Source organism: Gobius niger, assembly GCF_951799975.1.
Source record: "Gobius niger genome assembly, chromosome: 15".
Classification (NCBI taxonomy): Eukaryota; Metazoa; Chordata; class Actinopteri; order Gobiiformes; family Gobiidae; genus Gobius; species Gobius niger.
Genome location: NC_136866.1, coordinates 14,862,179 through 14,875,870, shown reverse-complemented (window position 1 = coordinate 14,875,870; position 13,692 = coordinate 14,862,179). Strand labels below are relative to the sequence as shown.

At 42.8% G+C, this 13,692-nt stretch overlaps 1 protein-coding gene across 1 annotated transcript in view; it reads left to right on the top strand.

Annotated features, from left to right (window-relative positions):
* sipa1l1 (signal-induced proliferation-associated 1 like 1) overlaps nucleotides 1-13,692 on the top strand; it is a 41,647-nt gene that overhangs the window by 17,654 nt on the left and 10,301 nt on the right. The window contains exons 8-13 of the mRNA XM_079572137.1: nucleotides 3,635-4,214; nucleotides 7,371-7,469; nucleotides 7,593-7,768; nucleotides 7,872-8,159; nucleotides 10,318-10,467; nucleotides 11,395-11,402. Of these exons, the coding sequence (XP_079428263.1) occupies nucleotides 3,635-4,214; nucleotides 7,371-7,469; nucleotides 7,593-7,768; nucleotides 7,872-8,159; nucleotides 10,318-10,467; nucleotides 11,395-11,402 (1,301 nt within the window). The remainder of the gene's footprint in view (nucleotides 1-3,634; nucleotides 4,215-7,370; nucleotides 7,470-7,592; nucleotides 7,769-7,871; nucleotides 8,160-10,317; nucleotides 10,468-11,394; nucleotides 11,403-13,692) is intronic.

Sequence of the window (13,692 nt, the reverse complement as noted above, 5' to 3'; positions counted from 1 at the left end):
CGTCAGTAAAGAGGTGGCGGAGTCATGTTTTGGGCCAGAATCATGGTGAGAGAGCTGGTCGGCCCCTTTAGGCCCTTTTAGGATCCCTGAAGGTGTGAAAATGACCTTTGAAAAATATGTGGAGTTTCTGACTGACCACTGTCTTCTATGCTACAAAAAGAAGAGCTGTGCTTTCCCGAACAAGATCATCTTCATCATGACAACGCACCATGTCCTACTGCAAAGAATACCTCTGCATCACTGGCTGCTATGGGCATAAAAAGAGAGAAACTCATGATGTGGACCCCCTCCTCCCCTGACTTCGACCCTGTTGAGAACCTTTTGAGCCTCAACAAAAAAAACTTCTATGAGGGTGGGAGGCAGTTTTCATCCAAACGGCAGCTCTGGGAGGCTATTCTAACATCCTGCAAACAAATCCAAGCAGAAACTGTCCAAAAACTTACAATTTTAATGGATTTAAGAATTTTGAAGCTGCTATCACACAAGGGCTCCTATGTTAAAATATAACTTGACCTGTTAATATTTTTTTGATTGAAATAGCTTTTGATTTCAGTAAGTATGACCTCCTAATGCTACAAATACAACAAATGACCATTTTCAGTTAATTACAAGCTTTAAAATGTATTGAAACGATGAGTTGCATAATAACTTGGAACAGTGGATTTTGAGGTTTTTACTATATTTATTTTTGAAAAAAATACTGTTATCACTAGGAATTTTTTTCCACCACATTTAAATGATCCTCTACCAGTTAAAGACTTAAAAATTATGCTGACTCTCATTTGAGTTGACAATTTAGAAAATCAGAGAAAAATGTCATTTGCATAATAATTTGGAACGCAGTGTACACTACCGTGATGCACCAAACCACGGGTCCTGCACCGTGAACCAAACCGTTAGAGCTGAACCCCTAATATTTATCCATAATTATTCCACTGTCTCTTGAATTCTATTCCCTGAGTTTAGCAAACATATTGTTGATGTACTTTATAAGAAAGGAGTACGGGTGCATCAAACACTCCAATTGCAGTTTGTTTGAAATTATTTTTAGCATTCATTATTTTACACATTTGTAGAGGCCATAGTTTTTGGAATGGGTTGGGAACCACTGGTCTACAGCTGAACTGTGTGACGGGTTGGACATCTCTTTGTAATCACTCATAATCTCAGAATATCAAATGTGGAGACTAGCGAGGCCCGGCCGAAGGCCGGGTCTCAGCTAGTTATAATTATAAAAGCGTATGCAAGTCCCATTCAGTAAAGCTGCTTTTGTTGCTTCTGCTTTTTATGGATTGTAAAAACATCCATTGCCACTAAACATCATCTCATAAATTGTTTATGATAGAGAAACCATAGATATGATATAAATGCCATGAAACGGACCTGTTCACACTAACATAGGGCCCTGCTTCACCATTAATTTCAGAGAGGGTTAATGCTCAATTTAAAAAGGTCCAGAACAGCTCAAAAACAAACTGCGGCGGCTCTACAGATGCTAGAAAAATCACAGAAAACCTTTGACAATATACTACAGACAGTTATTTAGTCTTTAGAGTGGAAGCAGAGCTTTAGCAGAATCAAACATGCTATGGACTGAACTTAAGCCTCTTTTTACAGGTCTCGCTGTTGTTTTTCAGAACCTAGGAAACTATGTCTGCTGATGGTGAATATATTACAAAATCCAAAAAATCACAATGCAAATTCATTTATTTGTTTTGTTGACACACACAAAAAAAGATTGTTTGTTCCATATTCAACATGATTTTCCAATATCCCCTTCTTTCCTCATACTGTGCTGCCCGAATAACTTTTCACACCAGCTTTTAAACGGCCAATATATAAAATACTGCCCGCATAGCTATGATTTTGTCAGCATGTCTTCCGTGTATTATTTGAATGAGCCATTTTGTTGCCACCGCAGACGGAGCAGGCCATAGCACGTAATGTAACTGCACAAGTCTGTGTGTGTCTGTGAGGTGTATGTTTAGAAAGCTGTGGGTGCCATATTGACTGCAGTTGCTTGTTAGAAAGGTGATGAATTCAGCTGTCAGCATGTGTACCGGGACAGGCCAGCGGGAGGCGTGTGGGACGAGAATGCCAATTTTTAGACCTGCTCTCGTCAGCCCAGCAATTTCCACTTGTAATTGAGTTCATTTGAAACCCAGCACATGAGTCATTCATGGCACATCTTTCCTTGTGCCTTGAGCATGGAGATATAAGAGTTAGCATGTTGTAGATTGTCTTGGATTAGCTTTAATTCAATGCATATTTAATGTTCAAAAGTGCTTATCTTTCACTTACTGAGAGATTCCCTGTGATTTCCGACAGAGTTGCTTCAGAAACCATAGGGAATGATTTCGGCCAGTGTTCCCCTCTCTCTCTTCCATTTCCTCTTCACTGTGCTCTGTCGAGTTCCTAACATGCCAGACAGGACAGACGGCCTCAGATCTGCATACCACTGGCTTTCTCAGAGAAAAAAACCTGGAGGAGTTACCAGGATGTCCCTCCAGATGAAAACCTGAACAGGCTGATGAATGTAGCAAGGAACAAAAACGGTCTTTCGAGAGAATTTGGATCACCCTTTAGCCATTCTGTTGATAATTTGTGAACATGTTACTTGTCCTTCTAAACCCCTTCTGTCTCAGCTATTTTTGAGCATAAGGTGAATAAATCCTCAGTTAATCCTGTTTACCGCATGGTTAACATTGGCAGAAGATTTCACTACCAGATTCACACGAACGTGCCGTTTTTGTATATTTTTGGCATCTTGCTTGTTTAAATTAAATTGTAATGTATTGTGTTAATATAGTTAATGCTAATGTACATACAGTCAGCGGAATGTCATGTTTACCTGCAAACTCACGGCTTTGCGTGGACATAAAGGGCAAAGTCTGCACATCATCCAACACATGGACACACAAAATAAACTAATTTCTCTATTGGTCAGAACTGACATCACATCTACGGGAGGTTTCAGATTACACAAGACTATTTACAGTGCATTTTGTTAGACCTGCAAGTTAACACAGTTGCTAATTTTTTGTTAGCATGTTATTATTGTAATGTATATACAGACAGACTGACAGCAACACGCCATGCTAGCCAAACCGGAAGCGTGTTGTGGAAATCATTATTTTTTTTCAGTCTTTGTAGCTGTCACACAAATAAAGTCAAGACATTGCCCATTCAAAGTTAAAAGAATGGCATTTGAAGTTAGCTGTTCGCTTGTAGCATGAAGCTAATGTTAGCATTATGGTTAGCATTCTATGTTATTGATGTATTTATGAGCTGTTGAAGCACTTTGCTCCTCTCCATGTCTCTGTATCTTTATTTTCGGTACATCCATAATTCATCATATTTGTTCTTTTTCCTCTTGGTTCTCCCTCGATTGTGGCCATTTGTGGGCCTTCCCTAAGATGGTGTGGGTGATAGGTGGGTCTATGTTCTATGAATTGTGTCTCTCCCCCCTTTTGTAGATATGTACTAAATCTGGAAAACAAAAAGATGTTCTCATACCAACACTACTACCCTTTTCCTTTGGGGTTTGGCATTTTGTTTACATTTGTGGCCAACCAACTGTCTGCCATATTTCCTTTCTCCTGCGTTTACACCCGTTTTCTTCCTTCTATCCTAGTGTGGCCGTGACCCGCTCCAAAGACATGCCCTCCTTCGGCCCGCCCATCCCCGAAAACGTCACCTTCCCCAAGTCCTCCGTGTTCCGGGACTTCCTGCTGGCCAAGGTCATCAACGCTGAAAACGCGGCCCACAAGTCCAACAAGTTTTGCGCCATGGCGACCCGAACCCGGCAAGAGTACCTCCGCGACCTGGCCGAGCGCCACACCACCAGCACCCCTATAGACCCATCGGGCAAGTTCCCCTTCATCTCCTTGGCTCACAAGAAGAAGGAGAAAACCAAAGCGTACTCCGGGGCAGAGCTTCGGAGCCTGGGAGGAGTGACTTGGCAGGTCCACGTAGAAGATCACAGCACGGGAGGGGAATTGGAGGCTCTGCTGGCTGTCTCCAACGACTTCATCATAGTGTTAGACCAGGACGCCAAGGAAGTGGTGTTTAATTGCGCCACAAAGGATGTGATCGGTTGGACAATGAGCAGCCCCGCCTCCATGAAGATCTTTTATGAGAGGGGAGAGAACTTGTCCTTGCGGAGCGTCAGCAACAACACGGAGGATTTCAAAGAGGTCATCAAGAGGCTAGAGGTGAGAAAAAATGTTTTATTTCTGCAGCGAGGTTACACAGGAACTGACATAGCATTAAGGAAACACTACTCGTCCGCCATTTTGACCAAGGCTAATTAGTTAGACACTAGTAGATCTTGATCATGTTTTGAGAAGAACATTTTTCTTTTTCATTCTGAAGTTGATCAGTTCCAAGTCGGATTCCACTGAAAAAACAATGATTCAAAGTAATCTGGTAGCAAAAATCCTAATACACAACATTTTTCAGATTTTTTGTTCCACTTTTTTATGTAGCAATAGGGTTAACGCTTTGTGCCCTTGGCCCTATTCTATGAAGCTGGGTTAGTGAGGTAAGTTATCTAGTGGTACTACTGAGCCTAGTCACTCTCTCGATCACTAGATCTAGATCACCATAGTAGCGCGCTCTTAAAGTTCCCATATAAGATAATACGACGGCTTCGTAACCAGTTTGAGGCAATCTGTGCTTTTTTTTTTCTTGCCAAACTTTGCTGGAGTGTGAAGAGAAACTTGGAGTGACAGCAGAAGGGCAAAAAAGGCATAAGTGCAGTGAAGGGCGGCTCGTGAAATTAATGTCATTTTGTGCGTTTTATAGAGTGGCAACATCATGTAGTGCTGTGCCACATAGACTTATTTCTTAAGAGGCTAGATTAAACTATAAATAAAGAGTTGAACACTGAAATGTGAACATACACCTTTCTCATTGAGGTGTGTTTTGTCCAGACGTGTGTTGTTCATGGCGCTGTAGGACATATTTGTCTTGAGTATAGTGATGGATTTTGATATTCAGGTGGACTGTCTCTGGCTGCGTTTAGCCGTTTATTTCTGACTCCACCTGTTCCACAACAACACGCTCACAACTCCACATAGGCCTGTCACAATAATAACTATATCGACTTACCTGTCAATAAATGACAGATAAACATCTTTAATAAATCCTTTTTGTATTTCTCCATATTTTTATCCTATTTTTTAATCGTCGTCGATATGTATTGATATCTCTTTAAGACCAAGAGATAACAGTAATTTTCATAAAGTGTTCTTTACTTTCCTTCCTCAATATATCAACCAACAAATGTTGTTTTTGTGACAGACGCTCCACAGAGAAACCCAGGGTTAACTGAGCTAGTTGATAACCTGCCCATCCTGGGATATTCTATCCAAGTACGAGACATGGATACGTTCAGTCGGCTTTGGAGTATAGTGCCCTTGTCCCTTTTGTGGGAACATCATGCAAACTCCAATCAGAAAGGCCCGCACAGTCTGGGAATCAAGCCAGGGACTTCTTGCTATGAGGCAAGAACACATTCATATAATATACAAAGAAACAGGAATGGAAGTTTGCTTTTTGCACAAACTTTCAAAAACCTCAAACAGCCAGTGTTTGAATGACTTCCCTTTGTATTGCTCGGTTATAGTTGGAGAAAATCATCTTTATTCATAACATCATTAGGTTCCTCAATGCACCACCAGAATACTTCCCCCTCACTTCTGTTATCTCTAAATAGCGGTTCAATGCAATAATAACATAATGAGTGCTGGAGCCGTTCACAATCCGATCTCTGAGCTGATCATTTACCTAGCTCTGTTCCTTCTGCTGCTCTCAATTTGCAGGTTATTGTCTGCGTACCTCATTACAGCGCCGTTCATACTGAGGAGGTTTGAGACATTTTTTGAGGACGGCATGCTCACATACACCTACACGCCGAGCGGAAGGCTGCTGCTAGCCTTTTCTTTTCCTTAGCTGTTTCCATGGCAGCCAGTGAGAAGGGGGGAAAAAGGTGCTTCCTTATGTAATCATTATTGCGTTAAAACATGTCCCCAGTGCCTCTTCAAACCGTCAGTCTGCCTATATGCCTGTGAGATTATTTAGTTCTGTTTACATAACCTTGATGGCCCACATACATTTAAATTGGAGCTGCACTGTGTGAGAATGACTGCTGGAGAGATGACTGGTTAGTGTTTGCTGGATTAATGCAGATATGCGCTGATCCTTGGCTCTTTCACGGGATAGAAATATAAACTGGGGTCATTTGGATGCCCTGTTTGAAGAAAAACATTAATTTGGCTCTCGACATGTTAGAGTAAATGATCCGGAAAAGGTTTTCAGAGGAATTGGCATGTTCCAGAAACTATTCACACCAATCCGAAAACATTTACATAGCCAGGCTTACTCCAAGGCAGTCTGATATATGCTGCTCATACACTTCAGCATGTCTGGAGACTGTAGATCACTTGCAAATCTAGTAACATTTAAAATGATCCTTTTGTTTTATCGGACAAACCAGTAAGAACAGATTCTTACTGTTGACCTGGAAGTGCAGTGTTATACATTATGTGTAACAGATTAAATTTATTTGGAGTTGTGCCTTGTCGTCCTAGATGTGATCACTGATAGTGAGTCCCAATAACCTATATAGTGTGCCTTTAAGAACCACTATTATAATACATCAATATTAAAAAAAAAAAAAAAAAAAATCTGGAGTTTGATGTTTGTGCTGAGTTCTCCTTGTGTCTGGGTGGGTTTCGACAGTAAACTCTGGTTTCCACCATCAACATAAAACGGGCTCAATCTGCTTATCCTCAAGCTAGGTTCTCCTGATCATGAACATGGCTCAAGATCTAGAGCTTATTCCCCGTGGCGCTGGACAGGCTACCCCAAGAAAGTAACAGAGAAGGATGCAGATTTCTTTACAGAGGCATTCATGCGAAGTGCACCTTGACAAAAAGGTCTTTCATTTGAGATAATGCCATCATTATTTCAAAATAAACACAATCAATATAGTACATTTGCAATAGTTTGGAGCTCTACTTTCAGATGCCAAATGACTGTATCATTATGTCACGACAAAGTGCAGCCTGATTTAGATTATTTCCCGCTTGTTATCTTCTATCGCTCCGAGAAGCTGTGTGCCAAGGATAGCAGCTGGCCTTGGGCTTTTGTGGATGTTTCTCTGTAGTTTCTTATTTGTACTTTATCCCTCAGTGCTGCCGAATCCAAAGCATCATAGCAATTCTTATCAGGTGCCGTCCGCAGCCAGATTAGGCTGCTTTTTGAAGTCAGCGTTTCACAAGCACTCCGAGTCACTTTTAATGGACAGAATGAGTGCAGAGTATTTTGTCATATTTATTTTAAATGTTTTTTATTTCTTTGCGCAGAATTTGACAAAGGGATGTGAGACAACGGAGATGACACTTCGGCGAAATGGCCTGGGACAGCTCGGCTTCCATGTCAACTATGAAGGCATTGTTGCAGAGGTGACTATTTCTGACTAAGGACAAAACTCTCCCGATTACAGATGGCACGAATGACCAGTTCTGAAAGAATTCTAAAGAAATAGATTTAGCCTCTCTGCTAATACTGTGTCTGTTGTTTTGCAGGTGGAGCCCTACGGTTACGCGTGGCAGGCCGGGCTGAGGCAGGGCAGTCGACTGGTGGAGATCTGTAAGGTGTCTGTGGCCACGCTGACCCATGAGCAGATGATCGACCTGCTCAGGACTTCAGTCGCTGTCCGGGTGGTGATCATCCCGCCGCACGACGACGCCACTCCACGCAGGTCAGTACATCTTTTAATCCAAATAATTGTGGTGTACAGTACAGCACAAATATCTGTAGATATACAAATATCTTCTTGATTAAAAGTTACATCTCTTCCCCAGGGGCTGCTCCGAGCTCTACCGCTTACCCATGAGCGAATACAAGAGCAGCAGCAACGACAGCGGCTCGTTCGAGTACAAGTTCCCCTTCCGCAGCAACAACAACAAGTGGCAGCGCACCTCCAGCAGCCCCCAGCAGTCCCTGACCGCGTCGCCCCAGCCGCACACCCCGAACCGGGCCGTGAGCCTGGGCAGCTCCGTGGGGAAGACCCTGTCGGCCGAGAGGCTGGAGAGAGGAGCCGCTATCCCGCGCAGTGTCAGCAGCGATGGACGCCCCATGGACTCCAAGAGGTAATGATGGACCTCAGTGCTTAGAGCCAAGTCGGGCTGTTGAGTCTGAAAGTTAGTGTAGTTCATTTTTATAGGTTTCAAAGTACTATCCCAATAGTGGACACTATAACAGACTAAAGTTTGCAGACCGCTTTCAATTAGTCACATTTTATTATGTAATATTCTGAGTCTGAATATGGCTCATGGTCGTCTATCGTTGACATTTTCAAATATCGTGAGGGACTGAGTTGATTGAGTTGAAGACGTTTCACTTTTATCTTCAGAAGCTTCTTCTCGCTCAAGGAGTCAAAGATAATGCTGGTTAAAAACACAAGCTTGAGGAGAGGGTCAGGACTGCCATAACCATATCTACTTCTTGTAAATTAAAATACTCTTCTTTTCTGGGCTGGAGTGAAACTGAGCGGCTTCAGTGATCTGAGGAGCCCTTTGTATAGTGGTGACAAATACGCCTCAGCACCCACCCAGGTTCAGGCAAAGTCTGCTTTCTTACAAAAATAGGCTCCTTTACTCCTCTCTCCAAATATCTTCTCTCTCCAGTGAAGACTCACCGCTGTACCAACGATTGGGTCTGGTCGTATCGGAACATACGCAAGGAAGTGGAGGGAGGACGTGTGTTGTCGATGCAGGGTTATTAGCAGTTCTGTGATATCATTCGAACACGGTCATCAATCTCAAGATAAGATAAGATAAGATAAAACCTTTATTAATCTCACAAAGGAGAAATTCACTTGTTACAGTCGGCGTTACTTCACAGTCTTATTGTACAGTCTGACAGCAGTGGGAAAAGTCAGTGGACGTGTTTTTGGTCATTTACCGCAGATTGGAAAAGGTGGCAAATAAACAAATCTGATTGCATGGATCCATTGGAGCAGCAAACAAGGGCGTCCTGGCCAGGCTGATATCCCTGTGTATAAAAAATACAGAGCGGTTCATTCTGGACTTGTCAGGCTAAAGATTTTGACCTTACTGTCGTTAAAAGCATGTTTAGAGGCTTTTAGACGGAGATTGACTTGTCCATTCAGTGCCCAGTCCCTGCAACAATATTGAAATCTCTACTATGATGTCTAGCATGAGGTTAGGATAATACATTTGTTTATTGCCTCATCACCCATCTCCACAGTAAATGTAATTTTCCAAATGAAATAAAAGAGGTGCTATTATTATCTCATTACCTCAAGCCCTCCCAGTGAAGTGCTTCAAATGTGATCAACCCTTCTCTCCAGACTGTTCAGGAACCTGAGCCGTTCCCCTCAATCGATGGCATTTCCTCCTGAAGGAACTACTCGCTGCACTTGTCTCCTCAGTTCTCCGCAGTTGTTTATTTGATCTCACGGTAGCGCCTTTGTTTCTAATTGCTGGTTCCTGATCTCGGTTCCTGTGTAACGGTTCTTTGTTACACAGCAGATATCCATGGCAACACTGAGAGTACGACAGACGGCCTTTTAGGGACTTAGAGGGCAGACTCTGATCAAATGTTTTTCTCTAAAAGCTATAAATGACCTTTCCCACATATTGTTGAGTAACATAGCAAGTTTTATGCCTGAAGATGTTGCTGTATTTTGTGTTGCTTACCTTGTGGTTGTAATAATTCCCTTTTGGCATTTTCCCACAGCAGGAACCTTTTGCGGTTTTGAGTAACCCTTGGATAATCCTGATAACTGTAGCCGTGTCTTCTTCTATGGTGTCAGCGCTTCGTTCTGTACTTTGGGTTTTAACGATGACACAGCTGTGACCAAAAGTGTGTTTATCACGCCGCTGAAGTTGACATCTTCACTGTGAATCAAAACTAAAAGTTTGTCTTATTTTATTATGAGAGCGATGAGATATTTTTTCTTTAAGTGTAAAAATTGTGCTCCTTGGACAGATTTCTTAAGTGAATTGCTCAAATCAAGGACACATTTATTTCAAGAAACATGTACTTATTTCTCGATTACTGCTGCGGTGTAAAGAGTGGGAGGGGCAGGTTACCTGAGCAGTATTCAGTATTCACTTTAGCGGTACTATCCAATATGGCAGCGAGAACTTGAATAAATGGATGTAAAACTGTGCCAGCCTTTTTTCCACTGATTCCAGAGATTGGGCTCCCATTAAAGAGCAGTTCATGCCTTTGCCTCTGATGCTGTTTCCTGACATGTTCCTGTGTGTGCCTGTGTCCCAGGATGTCTCCCGGCAGTGAGAGCTACAGCCTGGCCTCCTCCCTGGCACTGGGCCGCTCCCCACACAACCGCAGCTCCCCCTCCAACCTGTCCTGCTCCAGCGAGGCCTCGGGGAGCTCTGCCCACTGGAGACAGAAGTCCATGCCCGAGCAGTAAGTAACAAGAGTGGCTCTGGATCAATGCCCATTACATTATCTCATGCATTTATTCATAGAAACCATCTCTGGCCTGGCCGGTCTTCATCATTGCGTTTTGTCAGGTGTATTTCAGGTCGCTTCTTAGCTCAGGCCTGTCAAAGCTTGTTAAATGTGGGCAACCTTGGGCTGGCAGAGTGAGTTTGGAGCCGGGACTTGTGAGTGACGGCTGTCAACAGGTAGCACTCATTCACCGTAACATGAGAAATTCACTCCAAGTGAAGTATTATACAATTATCAGTGACCATTCCCATAGCTTTAACTGATAACAACAGGACCAGTCAAAACACTGACTCTTGACGGGTACACCTGATCTGATGGGTCAAGTGCACAGGACACATTTGTACAGTTGTATAATGACAATGAAGGCACCTTAACCTAAACATCGAGCACACGTGAAGACCATTGCCAAGGGGTTTGGCAGCAGCACACATGCAAGGCTCTATGCCGGTTTCAGCACTGTGAGATTCAGTTCAGAATCGAGTGGATGAAGGACGGAAAATGGAGGTAGACACACTATCTGAAGTGATCTACTGCCACAGCACAGATCAGTCAGCATGAATAAAATTCAGGCCCTCTTGGTTCAAAACTTCAGCTAAAAGTGTGATGCCAGTAACAAGTTACTTAGTGACGCGTCTCTCAAAAATGACACATTTTTTTCAGTAATCTAACATGTAATCTAACACGCTCTCTGGTGACCCACTTCTTTAGACACATATCGACCCCATACAAATAAAAAATAAATAAATAAATGCAGCATCTGTGGACTTTTCTCAAAACACTCAGATCATCAGTGGCCAGGCCAGGGGATGTTAAAGTAAATCATATCCTTTGTATTAGTCACTACTATTAGTAAATATTTTTTCTCTTTGTGCTTTCTTTCAGGTTTGCAGGTAACCTCACTCTCCTGTGTCTCCAAAGAGGGCAGCTGCTGTGCCAATGTCCTGTGGGCTGTTCAAACATAATTGGTCAAGGGTAGAAGAAGGAAGGCTTCACAGGTCCCTTTAGGGATTGGGGGGAAATGACGAGCTGTGTACGGTATAGGCCTGTGAAAGTGAAGAGATGCCACTGCAGGAGACAGGAGCTGCTATAGATGTGCACACGGAGGCAGGTTTTGGAGCTGCACATTTCGTCATAATGCTGCACGGCTGACAGCTCAGCCTCCTCAGAACAGCTCAGCCCCTATAGCCTATACCTGCACTGTTGTGTTTGGATCGTGCACAAATGAGACATAATGGGTGCACTTGTCTTGATACTTGGAATAATTGATATGTTCGACGTTTGAAAGACCAAAAGAAGGAGCTAAAGGCGGTGACTTCCCGAACAACAAGCCGAGATTTGCAGCATTTCTATTATAAACTTCAAATCCCTTTTAATTCCCCTTTTCTTTTTATGGCTTGCGCCTAATTACAAGTGTCCCTCCACACACTGTAATGGGGACTTTTTCCTCTTTTCTGTAGTTTCTCTGACTTCCAACCACAAAAACAACATGCCCCACTTTTCGCCCCTTGCCGTCCCAGCCGGAAGCCTCTTTGCCGGGGCAGTTGTCCGGCCAACTTCCACTCAACCTGTCCCTGCGGGCCTCGACGATCACAGAGCGAGTCCCGAGCCTCTCATTTTGCGGTCGCTTGTGGCGTTTCCATTTTAATTGCTTGGTTTAGGAACAGAACAATGCACTTTTGGTCCAAGAGTCTAGCCCCTCTGTGGTTTGTGTCCACTACTACTTCCTTCTCCCTATGCTTACCCTTTGACCCCAGAGTCTTGATGAGCGTCGATGTCCAGCAAATAGACTGGCCAGTTTAGTCGAGTAAACACTAGCGATGTTACTATTTGCAAAATTTACGTTAATTCCTTAACTCTCTGGACCAGGGCACTGCATCAAATCAAAGCATTTTTCCTCAGGCTCCTTTGCATAACAAAAACACAAAATGCTTCCAAGCACAAATAAGAATAATTAAGAATAAATTGATGTTGATATTAAGGAGATATGCAAATGTACAATATTGAGCAATCACCCAGAAACCAACAAAAAAGTAGCAAAAACTGCTCCTAAAAGATAGAAATACAATACAAAGTAAAGCACGAGCTAAACTCATCAAAAGCCGCCTCGAGTGATTCACCGCGGACCCAGCTCCCTGGAATCTCCCAGGCTCTAAACACGGCCACTCTACTGAGGAGTCGCTGCGTCACACACGCCTTTACAGAATAATATAATCAATTTGAGAAACTTTTAAGTTCTTAACACACTTTAATAAAATGCCGCCGTTTTATTGAAATATTTGACCTTGCACGAACAGAAAAGTCCTGAATTTCCAGTGTGCTGATGGCTCTTCAAATGCACTTGCAACAGCGTGGACAGTGCGGCTTATATATCAAAGAAGGGTATTAAGTCATGTCTTCTTTTTTTTTTGCAGTTTATACGAGACGATTATCTTTTTAGTGACAAAGCGATCTAAATTAAGTTTGCCAGCTCAGTTTTTCATATTTCTGATGGTTTGGGGCAGGGGCAGGAACAGACGAGCAAAGGCTTTGTGAGTCCCGGTTCCTTTGGGGGTTGGAACGACCCCAAATCATTGAAGTCCTCATATTTTACTCTGGATCTGCGTTTCTGACATACTGATCTCAAGTGTTTGTTGCTAGAAAGTCTCATTTTCTCTCATCTAACCTCAACTTGTTGCAAACACGTTACATGAATGTAATCTGCTGCACCCAGACTGTGTGTCTCCTGCCCAAATAAATAAATATTATGGCTCTCAACGAAATGCTTTTGCGATGAGATCAGTATTTTCATTTTGATCTTGGCTTGTTGTGATAACGTCGAAGGCCATGCTTGTTTTTTCTTTACCTCTGTCCCATCTAATCCTTTAGAATTGATACGTGTGTTACTAAAGTCGTGCCCCACTAAATCAGCCCAGTCAAATCTCTACTGGCACAAACATAGCATCCACATTTTTCTAATAACATAAACCACTTGTGCAAAGTTCTTGAAATCCAACAACTTCCTTTGGTCGGCTTTAGGTTGTATCATCTTCCGCTGATCACATCACAGAAGAAGAAGTTGCATTTTGCTACCCGCCATTCTTCAAAGGCTGGCATCCGCATGAATAAGCGTCTCTAATTAGCGGGAACGGCCCCTTGAGCTTTTGTGCCGAGAAAACCAAGTCACTATGCAAAGTACTGATT